This window comes from Pholcus phalangioides, unplaced genomic scaffold (assembly GCF_987345545.1).
Source record: "Pholcus phalangioides strain wild (caught in Gottingen) unplaced genomic scaffold, Ppha-v1.0 ptg000009l_1, whole genome shotgun sequence".
NCBI classification, from domain to species: domain Eukaryota; kingdom Metazoa; phylum Arthropoda; class Arachnida; order Araneae; family Pholcidae; genus Pholcus; species Pholcus phalangioides.
Window position 1 is genome coordinate 3,620,434 of NW_028301602.1, and position 21,500 is coordinate 3,641,933.

Genomic DNA, 21,500 nt, shown 5'->3' on the forward strand with positions numbered 1-21,500 from the left:
TCAGATATTGCACTAACACAGTCATTTATTTTGTAAAAAGCGTCAACAAAATAAACTAACTATTTGGCACAACATAGATACAAATTTGGTTTGTCGCAAGTCTCAGTTTAAACAAAAAAGATGGTCAGCTTCATATTACCAGTCTTTTGTAGCAGCCTTTAGACAGAGCTATCTCCACAGCATCATATATGGCCCCACCCCTTATACTTATATATATGTAGCTGCTACTTCCAGATATAAATTTTCATATTTATTCCCAAAAATGATACCAGATCTCATCACAGAGAGGCCCCATGTATCTGTGGCCCGCAAGTCATGCCCAGGTAGGCCCCATGCAGTAAGACAGCTCTGCGTTTGGCCTAGATGGTGGCTCTGATGGAATATGATCAAGAACATTCAGATTCCCAGTTGTTACTCGTTTTATCAGAAATAACAAAATGCGAACCTGTTCTCACAAATGTTACATCATAACCATGGAAACAATCATCCAGGAAAATTAATTTCTATATCTACGTATTTCAAAGTAAAAAAAAAAGGATAGCAAACACTGTGTGTGAAAACATAAAATCACATGTTAAGTAACTAGTGAAACTATCAGAGAAAGGGAAAAGAAAAAACAACAACAAACTCACGCAAAAAGAGGAAAAATACCCTAATTGTCAAACTCACACATAAAAATTTTCCAAAAATATGAACAGAATTTCGCAACCTGTGAAAAAGCTCGTAAATGGGGGGAGGGGAAAGCCACACACTCTCTTATCACAAAAAAATATTTTGATTCAGTCAAAAATTACCATATTTTTTGCATCCCCCCCATACACTTCAAAACTACTTTACCGCATACACATATGAATAAAAATACAATTTTTCTGCTTTGAATGAATTGTTTTTCTTCTCAACGGCATTGCCCAATCACAAAAACTTTTGAGAAAAATCAGACCTATCTTTATAATAAACAGCCTCTAGGATAATAATCTTTGAAATTCAAAATGACGAATATAAATATGATTTTTCCACATATAAAACATTCCAACAAACATTACAGAACATGCCTAAGGATTTCATTGGGAATGTCCATTGTTTGATCATCAGTCAGAACAATGTCATAAGCTTTCATGAACTTTGGTAAATTCTCGTCAATCTGAAATAAAATAAGGAAAAACATATTCAATTAAAATACTAAAACAAAAATAAAAACCAGACACTGACATGGATCGGCATCAGAGAACTGTTTCTTATACACCTTTAAATTTTATGAACACATTGATTACAAGAACATACAGTAGACCTACCTCACTTAGGGCGGTATTCACAGACATGGTTTAAACTATAGTCATAATTTTTTGATAACAGATCGACGCAGAGTGGTCAAATTTAAGTTTTTAACCAATCTATGTTGATCTCTTATCCAAAAATTGTGACTACAGTTTAAACCATGTCTGTGAATACGGCTCTTAATCAGGTAACTGATAAACAAATACCATATGCTTATAAGAATAAGACTTGCCCGAATAAAAATTTCTGATATGGAGATTAATATCAAAGTTCTCTGCTTGTTAGAAAACTTTTGATGGATAATTGAATAAAGAGATTAGTCCCTTACTAGGCTGAACATCCAGTGGCATATTTATGGGGGGGGGGGGGCTAAATGGGCTACAGCAAATCTGGAGGTATAACAAAGTTTGGGGAAGGAGTGGTCAAGAGAAATTACTTTTTAGGATGGGAGGAGGGTGGACAATGGGAACCGTAAATTTGCTTTGGCCCTTTGCAAAATGAATGCAATACACTTGAATCTTGTTAAGACGAACTCGCTTAGTATAAATTAAATAATTTTTATATTAATTTGGACATAAAATCGCTGTTTGTTGGTCAATATAAAATACAGAGTGGGCAGTACATAGATCCTAGAAGCATTTTTAAAACCGTTTAAAAAAATCAACCAATTAACATAAAAAAGTGTGGTATGCATCAAAATTTTTATCAAGGAATCAAGTTTTTTTTAATGAAATAAAAATAAAAGTTCAAAACTTTCAGTACAGATGGGGGTTGCATCACAAAAAACGGGACATAACTCACAAAATGTAATCCAAACAGTACTGTGTTATATAAAACTACCATATTTCAATATGAGCACCCTTTCGAGTTCAGATTACATCTGAGTGATCATATTGAAACATGATAGTTTTATGTAACACAAATCGTAATAAATATTACAGTGATTTCTCCCTTATGCATCGGGGTAAGGGAACGAGGAAAAACAATGCATGAGTGAGAGAAGTGTATAAGTGATATTCAAGAAAAATTCACTTTTTCACACGATGTAACACAAGTAGACCTACATTAAAATTTCGGTATACATAAGTGAGTTTTCAGCACAGTCCATGTCTTTGATCATCTGTTTATATCTCTTAATTGAGACAGGGACAGGCAATGATTTAGTTAGGAGGTATACACAGGGGTTATCCTGCCTCGTTGCTGTTAAAAATGTCTTTCGGTCAGCAGTTTTTAATGAAATTTGGCAAATGACATTTCCACTAGTTCCACACCTGTTCACTGATTGCACTTTCACCGCTCATGATAAGAGTTGATAAATAATCTATGCCGTTTTTAACATTTTTTCAATCCATCCATATGATGCAGAAAAGTTTTCAATTCGTAATGTCTGTGGCAATTCATTCACCATCATGATTGTGTCACTATTTTTGGAAATTTCTTTTAGTATTGATTCAGGATTGTTAAAATGATCTGTCATCGACTTCTTTTGGATGTCGAAGATATTTCTTTCAACTTTTTTATTGCATTGATTTTGAATGAAATCAAGAACCCCTTTTGCTTATCCATTTTGAAACATAGCAAAGCTAATGCAGGATGGAATGAGTATAAAAACTCAAAATGGGTTAATCCAGCCCTGTGTAGAATTCTATAGTCTCACTAAAGATTAAACCGATTCTCAAAAAGATGCATCTGTCAACCATAGAGATATGCCTACTAAAAACTTGAATTCCAAGCCAAAGATGATATAGCAAAAATGAAAATGTGTCACCCCTTTCTAAAACAAATGCTGTTGGTAGCAATCTTTTATTTCTACTATGGTATCACATTTCTGCCATCACATCAATTCAACTAGCCCTTTCAGACTCGTGAAGTGGTATGGTTTATTAATACAAAGCCCTACCAAACAGAGTGATGATGGACACTCCTGTCACAGTGACGAGTATGGAGTGCAAAAGAACTCCTGAAGGGAACCCATGCAGATTGATATCAAATAAGCTATAAACAGCCATAGAGCTCAAGAAAAGAAAAGAATACGTGTACTCTTTTTGGCACAAAAGTAACATGCAATAGCTTCTTCATTGATAATCTTTTCAGACTCGAATTTCGGGGGGAGGGAGAGGGAACTGAAATTTTCAGTGGTTCATAACAAAGAGATATATTGCAAAATGAGTTGCATAAATGAAAAAAAGTGTTATAAATGAAAGTCGTACAAATGAAAAAGAAATAGCATTACTTTCACATATTCTATGGCTGGAAATGCAAAAATCCTCTCATAACTGAGAGAAGCGTATGAAGGAGAGGGGTGTATGAGAGATTACTGTGTAATTGTGATCTGTTTGTGCCATGTATTTTTGTGTTTATGTCAAGTTTTTTATGATGCGGCACCATCTGTGGAAATTTTGAATTTTTTTTCATTTCTTCAAAGAAATTTTGATACCTTGATAAATATTTTGGTGTAAACCACACCTTTTTTTTAATGTTAATTGGTTGATTTTTTATTAATTTCTAAAATGTAGTCAAGGAATTTTTGTCCACCTTGAATTTCCAATTGTTTTTTTTACTTGATCTTAAAGTTGCACTACATTTAAGACCTATGAATAATTTGAAAAAAAAGTTTCTAATCAAAAAGATGTTCTCATTATCTAATAGCTTTTATTCCCCCAAAGACATACACACATAATGATTTAAAACTTAATTATTGTGCAAGTTTGCACCCTATATTAGATATGAAGTTGCAAAGTGTATCAGAAAAAAAATATAAAAAAACCTACTTTGGAGTTGAGAAATCCTATCTTGAGAATGCAATTTGCATCTTTTATGCCTTCCTTCATGTCTATATCACCGAGAGAGTCTCCTAACAGGAGCACGTTATTCCTGGCTTTGATATGCTCAAAATACTCACTGTTCTGGAGAGAACTTCTGCTTTTGTTGAAGGGCAGGATGAACTCGCCTTTGAATCCCATAAGTTTTTGCTATATATATATATATAAATAAAATAATATAATATTAATATATATAAATAAAATAAAGTGAGAATAAAAAATTAGGGAACTTTGAATATATTTTGAGATTGATAAAAGTATAATTCAGTTGAAACAGATTACATAAATAGAAAAAATTTTGAAATAACAATGAATGATCTGACTAATCAATGTGTACAGTCAGCTGTCTGTAGGTAGATAACGAATAGCCCCCCCCCCCAACTTAAAAATATCTGCTTTTTACCAATTTACACGGGAATGGACGGACTGTAGGGGGGGGGGGGCACCAAAAACACTTGAAGGTCTTCATATGGGTTAATCCGGCCCTGGGTAGGATTCTACAGTCTCACTAAAGATTAAACAGATTCTCAAAAAGATAGATCTTCAACCATAGAGATATGCCTACTAAAATCTTGAATTCCAAGCCCCCCAAAGATGATATATCACAGAATAAACAATGGGACATATATAACATTCCATGTGGTGATTGCACTCTTTGTTATACAGGACAGATAATCAGACCCATAAAAACATGATTAAATGAGCACGCTCACTGTGTTGAGAATCAAAAACGCAAAAATAGACCATCACCGTTCATTGCTGGCAAGAGGGTCTTAGAGTCAAATTTCAGAGGAAGTGAGAGCGACTGAAAATGAAAGATTTTCACAAAGCTCACAGCTGATTTAGATAGAAAACTACCACCAATCACAATGCCATGGCTTATCATAGGTTCATTAACAGCTGGGAATTTTAAGAACATTTGATTAAACCAATTGGGTAGCTCCATTTCACAAGTGGCTAATTAGGGCATTGCATTAGAATTACAAGCAGGCTCTCAGCTTAATTCTGACCACAATGTTTGAGGTGAGCATACTTTTTTCCACTGAGCAACCGAGATTGAAGATTTGCTATTCAACCCAAGTGGGATCTTCAGACAGCTTGATCAGTGATTATGTATGTTTCCTCTGAAGACCACACCCACTATGTGTCAAAATGCATTAGGAGTTTTTATTTTCTGTATATTTAAAAATGTGTTTTAAATTCCTATGAAAAACTTTCTTTTTTTAAAGTGGTCTTTTTCTTTCCTGCAGGTATAAAAAGAAAATAATAATAGCTAGTATCAATTGAAACCTAAATTTGTAATACCACAAATAATGGAACTAAAATGAATGTGCTAACACAGACCTCTTCATTAAACTGCATGAAGTTGGCAACAATTTTGACATTAGGATACAATAACTGCTGCTGCTTGAGGACTTCCTTTATAATGTCCCCCATACCAGCTGAAACTATCAGAAACGGAACATTGCTGTTATACAACAACTGAAAGGTTTCATTACATCTATCCCTATAAAAGTCAAGGGAAAAACAGTGAGAAAGAAAATATCACATAACACACATTTGATTAAAAACAATTAGATTATACACATGTGTATATATACAAGATGCACAAGTAACAGGGCGCATGACATTTTACTGGTAAACTACTGATCATAGAAGCATACTTCAAATTAGAAAAATATTCAAATGATGTACTCAGATATGCCATTCATGTTGCAACATGTTATTAGGGGTCATTCAAGTATTATATTAGCATATTTTTTAGTCATTTTTGAGGGAGCAGTATTAACACTAGAACCGTGGCACTTTGGCTATACCTAGAACTGCGGACTGGGTCAAACTGTGAAAGAACGGTGTTTCATAGAGAAAACAGGAATTTATTTTCGGTTTCTTCCCTACTCTTATTCAATGTTGTTTAATAGCACATTCATAATGGAAAACTATATTTGTTTCTAAATATAAAATAGGCTTCAAAATTAGCTAAAAATTGATTTCAGTGAAAATAAGATTTAGTATACATTATTTACACTATCCAGTCCAAAAACATTTTTCAGTAATCCCATAATACGACAAAGATGTAAAATAAGCATGTCAAATTGAGTATGAAAAAGTCTATAATATGATTCTGTCAAATAAGTATTGATTTCTTACTGATAAGTGGAATTTATGATGAGGAGTTTGGAGCAATTTTTTTTCATTATTATTGCACATTCATCGCATGTTGAAGTTGCACAACCCATGCAAAAATTAAGTTTTGTTTTCACATTTTTGTTACCTGCCATCAGACTCATTTATTTTCATTTATTACTATCATTATTATTTTGATCGCTCACGAACAGTTACATGATCAAGAGCGTAAAATGTTTCCTTTTGTGCAAGGGCAACACGTATGATGAACGCAGCTCTTCAGTAAGATTTTAGAGAAACTGCTTTCGAAAAATAGTTCTGGTCTTCTTCTGTACTGCTCTATATAAAATCCAGGAATATTTTTATAGTGAGATCCAGGATGTTGCAGAAAACGTCTGTGATGCCACCTTCACCGAATATTTTCTGGGCATTTGATCGCTACAACTATGATCGGTACACTTTGTTGAATTAGAGTGTGAAATCGTTTGTGTGCATGTGTAAGCTTTTTGGGGCTACTACTGCCAATATCGACAGCCAGATGAAGCGTGCCAAGTAATGAAAAACTGCGTTTTAAGTTCTACACGCTTCTTTTTATTTTAAAAGTTCTAGTGTTTAAAAGGTTTGAGGGGTCTACTTAGAGGACTTATCTGGAAGAATGTTAGTTCAGGTGTTTCACAAACTAGGAAAAGGTTTTTCTTGTTTTTGGCATTCCTAGAAAAGATGGAAAATAAAGATGGCATTAGAATATTTAATATTTTCATAAAGGGTGGTTGATGACGCAAGCATCCTTTAAATTCCCTCTCCACCCCTTGTCATCAAAATTTAGCAAATCTGAACCCTCCAATGCTGACGTAATACTTGAATGACCCCTTAAATTGAAAAAATTAACTTTTTATATGGACAACCTGTGCCCAAAAACTAACTCCAAATAAAAAGTTGTTGTCCCTGACTAACCTGAGGCCAAAAATTCTGAAGAAATATTTGATGAAATATTTAAATTCAAAAAACAGAGAGAAGTTGGGGAGAAAATGCCATAAATAAGGGAAAAAAAACCATTTTCGTTAATTTGTATGTTGTTTTTTTCCCTCACTTTTCCTCTGATTTTTTAATTTAAATATTTCAGCAAGCATTGCACTTAGAAACGTGGATTTTTTTGGCATCAGGAGAGACAGAGCAACAACTTTCTCTGATTGGATTTTTTGGCACAGGGTGTCAAAATAAAAAGTTAAGTTTATTTTAATAACTATACAACCTCTTGCAACATGAATAAAATATCAGAGTACTACACCTTATTCGGATACACACATCTTGTCTGACTGATGGCAGATCCATTTCATAAGCCAAAAATTATAAAAATCGATTAAAAATTTCAGAACTGCCTTGAGAATGTTGATAAATAAACTTACCTAAGAATGATTGTGCTCAGACTAACAATTTCTCCGATATTGTCTTTCTTTATACCAGAATTGAGAATGAGGTTATTGCTCTTGAAATACCTGTGGAAACACAAACTGGCATTAAAAAAATCGTTGATCTTTTGATTTTTTTTTTTGTCACACCATGGTCATTTTCTGCATACAAGGGCTAATTAGACCATGACCTACAATTTATTGCCAATTCTGAATGGCAGCCTTTTTCCTATACTCATTGAGAGGTTGGTGCACTAATCCCTTGGTGTTGGACTCCCCGTGGTCATGTTTCTGTTGTACCCGTGTCAGGAAAGTTTCTGACAAGGATGAAACAGGTATCGAACTCGTAACACCTCTAAACATCCTTTGGTGCTTTAGATGAGTATTTTATCGACCTGGGCTACCGCGCCCCCATAAAAAAATTTCATTGAATCTATATGAATTAAAGTAAAATTAATAAGGGAAATAATTATTTTATTTATTTTAAGTATTTTATATATATTTCTAACTTTATATTCTCTGAAAAAAGAAAAGCAAGGAAAACACTTGTCTTTAATAAGTACAGTCGGCCCTCAGTATTTGCAGATTTCACGTATTCGTGGTTTTTGTATTTGTGATCTCTTTAAAAGTTTTCTGGAAAGCAATGTTGAGGTAATTCTTGTATCAGAACAAAATGTAAGTTGTATGCATTAAATAAACGTTTAAAAAATCTTCCCCCAAAGACTTTTTTTGGTGATTCTGAAAATGTTTCTACAAGACTGTTGTTTAAATTTTTCTGAAAGTGAAAAGCTTGCGAGGAAAATTTGAAATATTTAAAAAGGTTAGCTTCATTTTGATGTGGTTTTCCCGTAATTATGGCATCAATGAATCTGCAGCCTGATATATCAAAAACAAGAACTTGAAATTTGACAGCCGTTTGTGTAGCTACACCTGCTCCTATATTGCCCTGGATCAGTGCCATCTTAATGCCCACACAGGCACGACCCAGAGGCCTCACAAAAATGAGATCTGTTTGAAAATTTTGGGAGTAAGCATGTAAATTTGCTCAGAAAAATAACATGGTCAGGGGCTAATGATAATCTTAAGACAGCCCTACCCTGGGTCTACATGTATCTCATATGGAAAGTGCCACTTTTCTGTTTGGGGGGGGGGGGAAATGTCACATCTCGCAGGATTTTTTATAATCAATGGGGCTTGGACAATCAAAACTTGGAACTTTTCTGGATTGTTAATGGAGAAGTGTTTACTGATATACACGTAGAAGAGAAATTAAAGAATTGATTACCAGCAATTCAAAAATTGATATAAGATAGTCTACTGTATACACTATCTACCAATAAGTATTTGGACACCTGTGATAGAAAAGAAAAACTAACTTTATTCAAAATCAATAGTTGGTAGAGCCTCCACGAGAGGCAATTACAGCGTGAACCCTCCGGGGCATACTTTCCACAAGTCCTTGTGTGACGGCTAGTGGTATTTTCTTCCACTCGGCTTGGAGAAGACATGTCAGTTCCTTCACCGATTTTGGACGGGTAAGGCACCCCTTAATTCGGCGATCCAACTCGTCCCAGAGGTTCTCGATAGGGTTCAGGTCTGGGCTCTGGGCAGGCCAGTTCATTCGATGAACCCCATTGGCACCATACCAAGCCTTGGTTTGACAGCTGGCATTGTCGTCCTGGAAGTAACAGGGGTCCACCTCGTAAAACTGCCACAACGTAGGAAGCACATTGTCATCCAAAATAGTGCAGTAGGCATCGGCGTTGAGCTTACCATGAATGGGGACCAAGGGTCCTAGTCCATACCAGGAGACACCCCCAGGCCATAATTCCACCTCCGCCGAACTTGACTGTTGGCACAATGCATTCTGGCAGGAGACGTTCTCCAGGCAGACGGCAGACCCAGACCCTGCCATCCGAACGGTAGAGGGTGAACCTTGATTCGTCACTCCACAGAATACGTTTCCACTGATCTACGGTCCAATTTCGATGTGCTTTGCACCACATTAACCGAGCAACGCGGTTGGACTTGGTGATTAAAGGCTTATGGGCAGCAGCACGACCATGAAAACCAATCAGATGTGCTTCCTTACGGATGGTATTCATTGAAACAATACTCCCGGATGAGGGCCATCGGTTGGGTGCGGTTCTTCCAAATTTCTCTGGACAGCACCCGTCGGTCTCTATCTCCAAGTTTCGTTGGTCTGCCGACTCGGGGCAAATTCCGGCAATCACAGCTCACCTTCCACTTTTTAATCACATAGGCAACTGTCGATTTTGGGTACTTCAGCTCGCTAGATATGTCCCTTAAGGATCGGTCATTTTTGTGATACCCGATAATTATACCTTTCTCGAAATCAGAGAGCTCCGAACTGCGCGGCATCTTGCATGCGACTAATGCCTATGTTGTTTCCTACACGATATATACCGGCGGAAGGCGTGACGTATCTCAGGACTGCAGATATCGTCATTTGCATAGGTGTCCAAATACTTATTGGTAGATAGTGTATACACACCTGGCACATGGAACTTGCTGGATACTTTATAGTCAAATATTACATAAAAAAATATTATTTGAGGAGCAGACGATTAAAAATAAGAAAATTCTGTTTAATAGATCGACTATGATTGTATACATGCATATACACGCACTGCATATAAACTAGGGGTTGACAAATTGCACATGCTACATCACAACAGACACCCAAAAATTGACATTGGTGTCTAAATTATTTTGAAAAGTTTTTCTCAAGAAAAAAAAAAGCTTGGTTCTTCGGAAATTTGGCTGGTGAATTTTACAATTTGTCCAGCACTGATACAAACGTGATAAGGTCACTTGAAAATCCAACTGGTAAAAAAAAAAGACACTGTAAAAACTCTACCACACTTTTTGTATTGATTGGGAATGCCACACTTACCATTCCTTCATGTAAGGCAGCTTCTCCTCGATGCTAAGATGTGGATCAACCTCAATTGGATGATAGTAGTCATATAAAATATTTGCCTATACATATAAAAAAAAAAATTATGTGTATTTAAAACTTTTTAAGACCTTCAATCACAAAATTGAAAAAAAATTTTTTCCTTCCATTCGACCAATTTTTGATAAACTCATATGCACTAATTTGTAACAAGAAAAGCCAATGGTAATAAAAAAGAAAAAAGGATTTAGAAATACCAGGCCCGTAGCCAGAAATTTCGTTCGAGAGGGGACCACTTTCATTTTGGTGGGGGGGACCAAAGTGATAGAACATGAATGAATGAATGCCAGGGTCTCTGCCACCGGACATATCCCGTTGCCGAGATCTCTTCCGGCCCAGCTTCGTGGCAGAGTCTGGAACAAAGTGTGTGAGTGCACCTAACAGTCTGAGTGTGTAGCTAATGTTGTGTATGATATTTCAGTGCTGCCATCTATACTTCAAATTGTGAGTGAAGTGTAATGATTGAATATTCGTAACGTTGTAGGCCTGTTGCTCTCTGTGGTGAGACTTTTTAACGGGGAGATCGGCTCGCATTCGCGCCTTGAAGTTGGGAACCACAGAAAACCAACTTCAGCCGACCACCACTGTGGGTTTCGAACCCGGATTCTTGCATCGCGAGTCCGTCACTATAACCACTCAATCACCACAGCAGCAAAGTGATAGAACAATAGATTTGGCCATTTTTCCCCTTTTTTGGTCATTTTCTCACATTTCGGAATGGGGACCAGTCCCCCCCTCGCTACGGCCTTGAGAAATACCTTTGGAATTCGAAAAAAAAACTTTGATGCAATGGTTTTAATGAAATATGAGGCATAAAAAATTACAGTGAATAAAATATTGGTTGAGCAGATGTTGAAATTTTGTCTGAACAAAGTCATCATATGTTGTACAGTAAATTTTTATCAAATACAGTTTTCATTTTTTATCAAATAGTTAAAGCGAAAATCTTGTTGTAAAGAAAACTTTTCTAATCTTTAAATAACTTTACATAGGAACAATGTATTGTGAATTCTGATATCATGAAACGAAAAATCTGTTATAACAAATTCAAAAAAAAGTTTCTGTAAATCAACAAAAGAGTACAGAACATTCCAAAAATTATCCCGTATAAAATCAGTTTCAGAGAATTAACTTGCTGAACTGTTGGGAAAGAAGGGTTGTTCTTCTATGGCTTGTGGGAAGAAATTTTAACCAATACGGTATGCCATAAAGAAATAAAATCTGTAATAAACCAATGCTAAGCTTAGGAATGTTTCATATTTCTTCCGTTTTCAAATGAGTGGCCTCGAAAGGAAACAGTTTTTGATTGAAGAAAAAATTAAGATCATTTTCTGAAGTTGATGCTGGAGTAAATAAAAGCAATGTGTGACAACATTAAAGTATGGCATATCTACAGCTACTCTTTCAACATTTTTGAAAAATCAGACCAATTAGGATTTTCAAATTCAAACAATAGTTATAGGATCCCATAGAAAAAAAGACTAGACTTTCAAATTTTCAAGATGTAGCTGTCTTTGCAGGACATTCATTCAAGACATTTTCCACAAACAAAACATAGGGTTTCAAGATATTTATTCCCGAAATGTGCCAGTTACCAGCCTACTTATACGATAAAAGACAGCATGTGCTTTCAGAAATCCTTTAAGCATTTTGGAAATGTCTAACTTTTTATATCCCTTGCTCCCAACACAAGATGGAGTTGATGTCAACTTTCAATTTTCTTTTCTTGTGTATTTCTTATTATTATTATGTCTCTCTCCCTCTCTCTGGGGAGAAATGTGTAAAAGTGTATGTCACAACTCTCCAGTGGGAGGTTGTCTTATGTGATTCCCCTGCGTTTCAGTCACGCATTATTGAATCACCCTTTTTAAGGGTGAGTTGTAAGTTGAGTTTAAAAACACAGGTGTGTGTTTGAATACATGGTACTGACCACATTTGAGCAAAAGTATACTTTGGAGCAGGCATCTTCGACCTGTTGCTTACCACAGTGCTTGATACCCATGTCTGATTTCGTTCTCATGAGCACTTGATCAACGTCCCGATTAAACACTTTGTACAAATTGAATTAAAGGATTAAAATCATCCTAATTTCATGCACTCAGTATGTCAAACTTGCAGAAAAAATGCTCTTCTTTTGATGGATGCAGGCAGTGCTTGCGACTACAGAAAGGTCAAGACCCCTATTTTAGGGGAATTTGTTGTTCCCTTGACTTCCACAATACTTGTACAAAAAAAACTGAATTATTTGCCTCAAATATGTTTACTAAGTAAAACTTAACTATCAAAATGAAACTTAATGCCTAATTGATTTGAGTTATTTTTGAAATTTAATTTCATTCTTTTATTAGGTTATTTATCTAGAACATAAATAATTTCTCTCTTAGAATCAAATTTTTTTAAACCAGAATGTTAACATTCATAAAATCGGGAATTCCTTTATAACGAAGTGATTTCTTAAGTCTCTCGGAGTTTGTTATAACAGGATTCGACTGTTTCATCACAAAAAGAGAAACAATTTCCAATTTATAGTAAAAAATGTGAGTGTTCAAGTGAAATTTTGTAACAAATTTTATGCCAAACTTTGCCTTGATAACAATCTAATCTCTATGAACAATAGCAATATTGAATAAAGGTTTTTAAACCCTCACTTTCAACACACAATAGGTGCATCTTTGAAGAAAAACAAGTTAGAAATTACTCATATGATCATGCTGGCCTGGGGTTTCCTGTCAGGACCAGCTTAACACTTCTCCCTGGTTGCTTAGACTTAACAAATCTGGTAGCAAGTCTGACCAAATCAGATGGAAAGGTTGAAATGAAAGTGAGCCCCTGGTTGTGCTTTGATTTACTACTTGCTTGTTTCCTAATTGGTAATTTGACTGTGGGGTATTCCAGGGCGTGAGCCTTACAACAGTGCAATCAGATGGGCAGATCTGAAATGACCAAACTAATAAACTCTTAAACGCTCAAATATTTCTTCTCAAAGTTCTCTTGTCTAAATTTTGGTCGATTTCTTTCTCCCTCACTTGTCTGTGAGACATGTATTATCCAGTTTTCCCCTTTGACGAGAACTTTCATCTTCCCCCCCCCCCCCATTCACAAAAGCATCCAAAACACGTCTTTGGGCTTTGAAGGTTTGAGTGAGTTTAAATTTTTTTTATTTATTTATTTTTTTATTTTTATTTTTTTTATTTGGGTCCTTCAGAAACAACTCCCCGTGTTCCACAGAGTATGCCACGAGGCTTACAAACGTAAGTAACAACAACAAACATATACGGTTCAAGAAACTCAAAATTTGCAATACAGCGTAATACAAAAGAAAGGAAAAATCAGATCAGTATGTACAATAACAATATACGAATGCACTTCAAAGCGCAATATTGCACCAGTGAATGCCATATGGTATCAATGCAATGAAAAAAAAAAAAAAAAAAAAAATTCAATACACACACATGAATAGAAAAATATACGACCACACATAAGTATATATATATATCCACACATACACATATATATACACACACCAATACATACATACAAAGATAGTGAGGAAAAAAAAAAAAAAAATAATAATAATAATAACAATAATAATAATAATAATTAGTACTTAAATGGAAATTTTGATTAATTATTCAAGAATCGAAAACAGCACTTGCAAGGAAAATGAGAATGTACACATTGTATATACAAAAAATAAAATAGAAACCAATTATTTTTTCGCAAAGATATTTTGTACATATATTTTTAGAATGCGAAGGACTTCCTTTGATTTGACCAAATCGGACAATGCAGGCGGCCAAGAAATAGACAGTTTCTTAAGTTCTTTTCTGAAATGAACCCTCTCCTTCGTTAGATTTTTGCACGACAGAAGAAGATGCATAGGATCTTCTTCATTGGTTCCACATATACACAGCGAACTACTGGCAAGTTTCATTCTCGCGAGATAACTTTGAAAATTCCCATGCCCAGTAATAAATTGGGTCAGATGGAAATTTGTGGAGAAATGGTAACACTTCCTTCTCGCCGGAATCGAAGGGAAGAATTTCTTTACCGGCCTGGCATTTTTGGTACTGACATACTCTGTGTTCCACTGATGGATTGATTTGTGTTGATACACATATTTATAGTGAGATTTTGGGACTTTCACATTTTCTATGACATTAAGAAGTGTAGCAGACCGTGCGAGATCATCTGCCCTCTCATTCCCAGTGATGCCACAGTGACTTCGAACATGTGTGAAATCGATTATATATTTTTTCTTTTTAAGATCATTTATAAGACATTGTGTCTCCACCACAAGTTTTTCTGTAGAATTTATATCTTGTAGACTTTGCAAAGAAGAGAGAGAATCTGAACATATCAGCGCGCTATTATTATCGTTTCCAACACAAAATGAAATCCACTTGGTGGCAAGATTCAAGCAGAGGAGCTCGGCTTGAAAAACAGAACAGTTATTTTCTAATCTGAATTGGCGAAACAGGAGCTCATTCTCTTGCTTATAAGCAACGTAAGCGAGACCCACTTTGCCATCAATTTTACTGCCATCAGTGTAACAGATGAGATCGTACTTAGGAAAAGACTCTTCATTGTAATTTACAAGTGCGATAGCAGCTCGTGTCGCTGGGTGCGGAAGAGATGAAAAAGGTACTATACCCGAAAGGGAATTGTCATCACAATTTCTTGAAAATATGTTCTTGGCCTCGTTATTGTAGAGGATAAGGATGTCAATAGGTGTTTGCCCAGAAATAGCAAATAGTGCCTCGTAGCTAACTGAACGATATCCTCTAACAATTCTCAAAAGAAATCTCCGCTGAACTTTCAGAATATTCTTACGATTTATTTTCTTTTTCAGGGAATCACCCCAAACTCTGGAAGCATATGTAAAAATAGGAACGATGGCCTGATTGTATATTAAACACAAGACATCAGATTTCAATCCAAATGTATTCTGAGATACTCTCAAAAGGCCATTCAAAACACTTTCACATTTCCTAGAGAGGTATGTGATGTGTTTTTTCCACTGGAATTTTTTGTCGACAATGATTCCTAGATATTTCATTTCTTCAACTTCTTCAACTGCCACGCCATCCAGAGTTACATTGACTCCACCTCCATCCGGACATTTTTTATGCACCATCATAACTTTACTTTTTTCAGGATTGAATTCCATCTTGTAAGATTTGGCCCAAGAAGTAACCAGATCGAGAATTACCTGAGACGTTCCGCAAGCATCAGTAAACTTCTTCCGTTGAACAATCAAAAGCAGATCATCAGCAAAAGCAATCTTTGAGCAGTATTCGTGACTTGAAAGAACACGCAGGAGGTCATTTATTATTAGGTTCCACAGAAGGGGTCCAGATACCGATCCCTGCGGACATCCTTTTTCCGGGTAAAAGACTCGAGAAGCATTGCCTAGAGAAATTTCTGCTGAACGATTTTTCAAGAAACTTTTGACCAGCAAGTAAATGTTCTTTGGAGTTCCACCTTTCCTAAGCAGGTGCAAGATCCCAGGCCACCAAGCGTTATCAAAAGCTCCCTTGAAGTCTAAGAAACATAAAATTGTATACATCTTTTTCATCTTTCCCTTCTTTACGACATCACACAAACGCGCAGCGGCGTCCTCCGTTGAGCGCTGAGGAGTGAATCCAAACTGGTCATCACTCAGTTGACCCGTCTTCGAGAAATGCCATCTCAGACGCACAGTGAATAATTTCTCCAGGCATTTGCCCAGGCAAGACAAAAGACTGATGCATCTGATATTATTGATTTCAGTTTTAGATGTTCTGTTTTTCGGTATAGGTACTACCCTTGCTCTTTTCCACGACAGAGGAAATACGCCGAGTTGTAAGCATTTGTTGAATAAGAGATGCAATAGCGTCGGGAAAGATTGGTGGAAATGCTTAATAATGTCATTGTCAATTCCATCAGGACCCGGAGACTTCCCCAGTTTCAATTTCTTAACAACACCGTTCACCTCATCAAGCGTAAAAGGCACATCATCAGCTGTTTCGAATGGAAGTGCAGCATCGGACCGGATGGCTCTGTGAGTATCATCATCGTCATTTCTCTCGTCTGGAGGAAAAGACTTATCAATGATTGCGCTGATGGACTGTCCATACGTTGCCGTGAAGACTCCCGGAGAAATTTCAATACCAGATATTTCAACGGTCCTCGAAAAGTTGTTTTTGACTGATTTGTAAATTTTACTCCAAACATTATGAGTGTCAATATCAGAAAGAAATCTCTTCCAGGAGGTTAGTTTTGCTTCCTTTAATTTGAGGTTATAAATATATCTGGTTTCAAGGTATTTTCTCTTGTAGATATCTTTAATAAGCAGAGATTTCTCTCTTTGGAATCTTCGTCTAATGGCATTAAGCTGCTTTCTCAGGCAAGAAATTTCAGCTGTCCACCAAGGAACAATGTGTTCTCTTATTCTCTTAAACGGGATAGAATCATTTGCTGCACTGATGATTAAGTCTTGTAGTCTCTCGACTAGAACCTCCAACAGTTCAGGATCAGAACATTCTTGTAGACTTCGAACGAAATCCTTTTCAAAATGTGAACAAAAGGTTTTGAAACGGCTCCACTTTGCTCTCCTGGTGTCAAAGAGTTTCGTCATCAAAGGAGGTAGCGGATTTCTTCTATTTGAGAGAAGTATTTTAAAAGCAATCATTCTGTGATCAGACATTGAATCAATATCTGGAATGTTCCAATTTATGATTTGTCTAAGAATTTCTTGACCGACAACAGTGACATCGATGTAACTGCTTCCTTGATTACCAACAAAAGTTGGGCCAAAGTCCTCATTTACAACAACAAGATGCCATGTGCAAAAGAAGTTTGTGAGTTTGAGTCCTCGAGAATCAGTATTAGAGCTATGCCACAGATCTGATTTACTGTTGGCATCCATCCCCCAAATAAGTCGAGAAACATTTATGTTCGAGAGAGTTGAAGAGAGTTTACCGAGATCCGAATCAATGTTTTTAGCTGGTTCAAAATAATAAGAAAGAAGAGAGAAATCTATGCCTTCAACTGAAATATGTACAGTAACCATGTTGAAGTCAGTGTTACGAACATCCAGAAAAGAAAATATTTTCTTAGATCGGATGACGATGGCTGCCTTCACCACATCCGCTGACCGATGAAAATGAACTGTGTAAGAGGGAAGAAACCCCGGAAGACTGCCTGCGAAAAAATGCGGCTCTTGAATAAGAGCTATATCAATGTCATCAGATTCCATGTTTAAAATAAGTTGCTGCGTAGCTCTCTTACATTTATGCAAATTAATTTGTACAACTCGCAGACAAGATCCTGAATTCAAATTATTATTCATAATGGATTCGAGAAAGGGTAAGATTTCTCATAAAATTGTCAGTCGGACAGCAGCTGTCATATGGTTTATGATTTACATCCACACACTTGGATGGATTTTTGGTTTTTGCGTTAAAACGAATGCAGTTGGCACAAACATTTTTATTTTTCTTATCACAATCAACACTTTTGTGTTGACCAGCACAGCTAAAACATGTAAGAACACCTCTACATTCACTAGATTTATGATTGTAACCCAAACACTTGAAGCATCTATTCATCACAACAAAGTCCTCAACAGTGCACATCGACCAATCAAATCTAAGACATTTTTGTAGTATGCATCGCTTTCGGACTGCCGCAGGAACATTGACAACAACATGTCTCGAGTCATAGAACTTTTTCCCCAACACAAATCTGAACCTCGATTCTTTGCTGTCACTGTCAGAGGAACATATTTCCGGATTTTGGTCAAACATTACTTGGACTAGCTCTTCATCACTGACAGAATTCGGCACATACTTGACCAAGATCGATGGTTGTCTGCCCCTCGGTATTTCTGAGACCAAGTTGGAACATCTTTTCGTCAAGGCCTCGCGGAGCTTATTTCTGTCATTTTCGGAAACACATTTAATCACAACTTTATCATTTTGAATTTTTCTCAGTCCTTGGATTCCAATCCCCATCTCTCTCGGATTTATTTGGTCTTTGATAAGTTTTTTGACCTCGTCCGAAGAGCATTTCTGGCCCTCAATTGAACTGACAAATAAATCGCATGTTTGTGACGATCGTTGGTCTTGTTTTTCTAAAGGCGCGATAGATGGCGGCACAGTGCACACCTGAGCGTAGGTACGACTCTCAACGGCCTTGAGAAGGGACTCTTCACAAGCCTTGCGAAAATTAGCAGACTTTAATCGCTCAAAATTAATGGTAATCAAGCTTTTCAACTCACTTAAAGCATTCCTTCCATCTTCCCTTGTTTGATTATTCATATTACACTTCGATAACAATGCGTTTTCAATCGTCTGAAACAACTGTTTACAAGAGGCATGAAAACTGGCGTCTTCATCGTTAGCCGCCATGTTGTCACCTCCGAGTTTAAATTTGTACCATAAATTCAGAATCACTCTGAATAAAGACACTGTTGTTTTGTTTTTATAAAAAAATTTTAAACAAGAAGATAATGAAAATATAAAAAAAATGTATCACTTATCATTGATCTCTCCTAAAATTGCAATTTTGAAACCACATACAAATATCTAAAAAATTATTAAGGTTTGACTGTTTACAAAATAAGAGTTTCATCACAGAAGAGGGAACAGGTTTCAGCATCTGTACAATAGAAACAAATACTAACTTGATACTTATTCTCTTCAGTAGTGTACGGATTCTTTTCTAGAATACCTTAAAGGAAAACAAAGCTTATAACTATTTCTGGCTACATCATACATAACAAAAACTAAAATGAACGAGATCAATAAGTTTCTCTTTTCTACAAATTTTCAATCAAGCAAAGTAAAAGAACTGTGTGAGATAAATAACACCAAGTCAAAAACCTTGAACATTAGTTCGCTTTAAAGTTTTTAGGTGACCCTAGAACCTTCAATGTTATAGGGAAGCTTGTCGGGGAAAAATTAGTGCTAGGTTAAGTTTTTTGTCAGCTGCTGCATGTTTGATTAATCGAGATTTTACAGAAACAGGGCCGGATTGAACGATAGGCTACTTTAAGTTTGTCAGAGCAGGGCAAATGCCCAAAATGGGCAAAAACTGTCGGGCAATAATGGTTTTTGGGCCTCAATAATCATTTTCGGAAAGTTTACTTTGGTTACAGTGGTTCCCTAGCAATGCGTTCTAGATATGCATATTTCTTTAATGCTTCCAGTATTATGTATGTTCATGCCTTTATAATGGTTTGTCACTTTTTCAATCCTCTCAGTAATTGAAGAGAACCTGGGCAGCGCCTGGTATTATAGCTAGTATTTCATAAAAACAAACAAGAACAACTTTGGTTAGACTTGTGTTACAGATTTCCTAGTTGTAGCATATTGAAGTGTATGCTAAGATGTGTCTTTTTTTTGTACCTACCTAAAATTGATAAATTTTTGAGTTGAGTTGCAGTATTGGAGCAAAAATTATGCTTTCTCGCTTTGACTGTAAAGGTAATGATTAAATATGCTGGACTTCTGCTTTTCTTATTCTTCCCCCACCCATGTACAACCTGGTTATGACCGCAGTGCCCCAGCCTTTGCTATACAAAATCCAAGAGGCACAATGCAAGTTTCTTTGATGTACCAACTGTCAGTGGATCCTCCCAAATTTGATCGACATATGCGCGGTGCTAGCCTTGTAAAGAAAAGTATTGTGTCATCCACGCACATTGATGGGAAATTTCAGTAAACCACTGAAGGACAACACAGGGATGTCGAATAGCCTTTAAAGTGTAATCTACAGATTGTAGGCAAGAAATTAAGGCATTTTTAAATTACTATATTTTATTAATTTAATTTTTATTATTTATATAGTTTATTAACAATTACTAAACTAATAACTAAATTGTTTCTATAATTAGGAAATGAAAGGATGATGTCACTCTCCACTACCATATGAAGGTTTTTTAACAACTGGCTGTCGCGAACATGAATTTTTGGAAAGAAAATTCAACTGCCTTTGCGGGGAATCGAACCCACATCTGTTCACTTTCCGGATGAATGCCCTAGACCACTAAATTACAAAGGCAATGAATCTCTCAATCTTTCCTTGGAGTTCGTGTACACTGAAAGGGACCATACATGGATGGCCAGACCCGACTCAGGCGAAGCTTATGACTGTTGACGCTTCCACCAGATTGTGACTTATGAAAGGATGATGTCATTCTCCGCTACCATATGAAGGTTTAAGATTGAGAGATTTGTTGCCTTTGTAGTCTAGTGATCTAGGGCATTCACCCGGAAAGTGAAAGGACGTGGGTTCGATTCCCAGCACAGGCAGTTGAATTTTCACTCTTTCCAAATATTCATCTTTGTAACAGCCAGTTGTTAAAAACCTGCGGATTAGGAAATGATTATGGAAAATTTCTCTTGTGAAAATGAAGAATGTAATGAAAACGAGGAAACTTTGCCTTAATACTCACGTACATGTGCATTTGTGAAATAACTATCCCAATTTCTTTTTTCGAGGACAATAAAAATGATAGAAAAATTGAGATCAACTTTACTAAAATTGGAAAATTCAGAACTATAAATTAAATTTATTACATACATACTGTAGAAACATTATGAAACCAATAATAGCATAATGTTAAGTAAGAAATAGAGGTGTTTTTTTTAAAAATTCTGGTGCAGGGTAAAGATCTGATAAAAGGACAGCCAGTTTGAATGCAAGGCATAGGTACAAATTGGAAGAAATAGCTAGCATATACAAGTGGCACCCACTTATAAAATTTTTCAAAAAAAACCATCATGAAAAAATTTTATAAGCAGGAAAGTGCTTTAAATAGAAAATTCAGAAGAATATCACTATCAGTAAGAATTGGGACCATGAGAATAAATCACACTAAGCAGGAAAACGTTCTAAAAG

The 21,500-nt window shown here is 36.1% G+C and overlaps 1 protein-coding gene across 1 annotated transcript in view; it reads right to left on the reverse strand.

Annotated features, from left to right (window-relative positions):
• cN-IIIB (cytosolic 5'-nucleotidase IIIB) overlaps positions 1–21,500 on the reverse strand; it is a 28,902-nt gene continuing 7,402 nt past the window's right edge. The window contains exons 4-9 of the mRNA XM_089237050.1: positions 19,282–19,328; positions 10,551–10,636; positions 7,631–7,720; positions 5,442–5,604; positions 4,047–4,247; positions 1–1,141 (exon numbers count right to left, since the gene is read on the reverse strand). Of these exons, the coding sequence (XP_089093176.1) occupies positions 1,040–1,141; positions 4,047–4,247; positions 5,442–5,604; positions 7,631–7,720; positions 10,551–10,636; positions 19,282–19,328 (689 nt within the window). The 3' untranslated portion in view covers positions 1–1,039. The remainder of the gene's footprint in view (positions 1,142–4,046; positions 4,248–5,441; positions 5,605–7,630; positions 7,721–10,550; positions 10,637–19,281; positions 19,329–21,500) is intronic.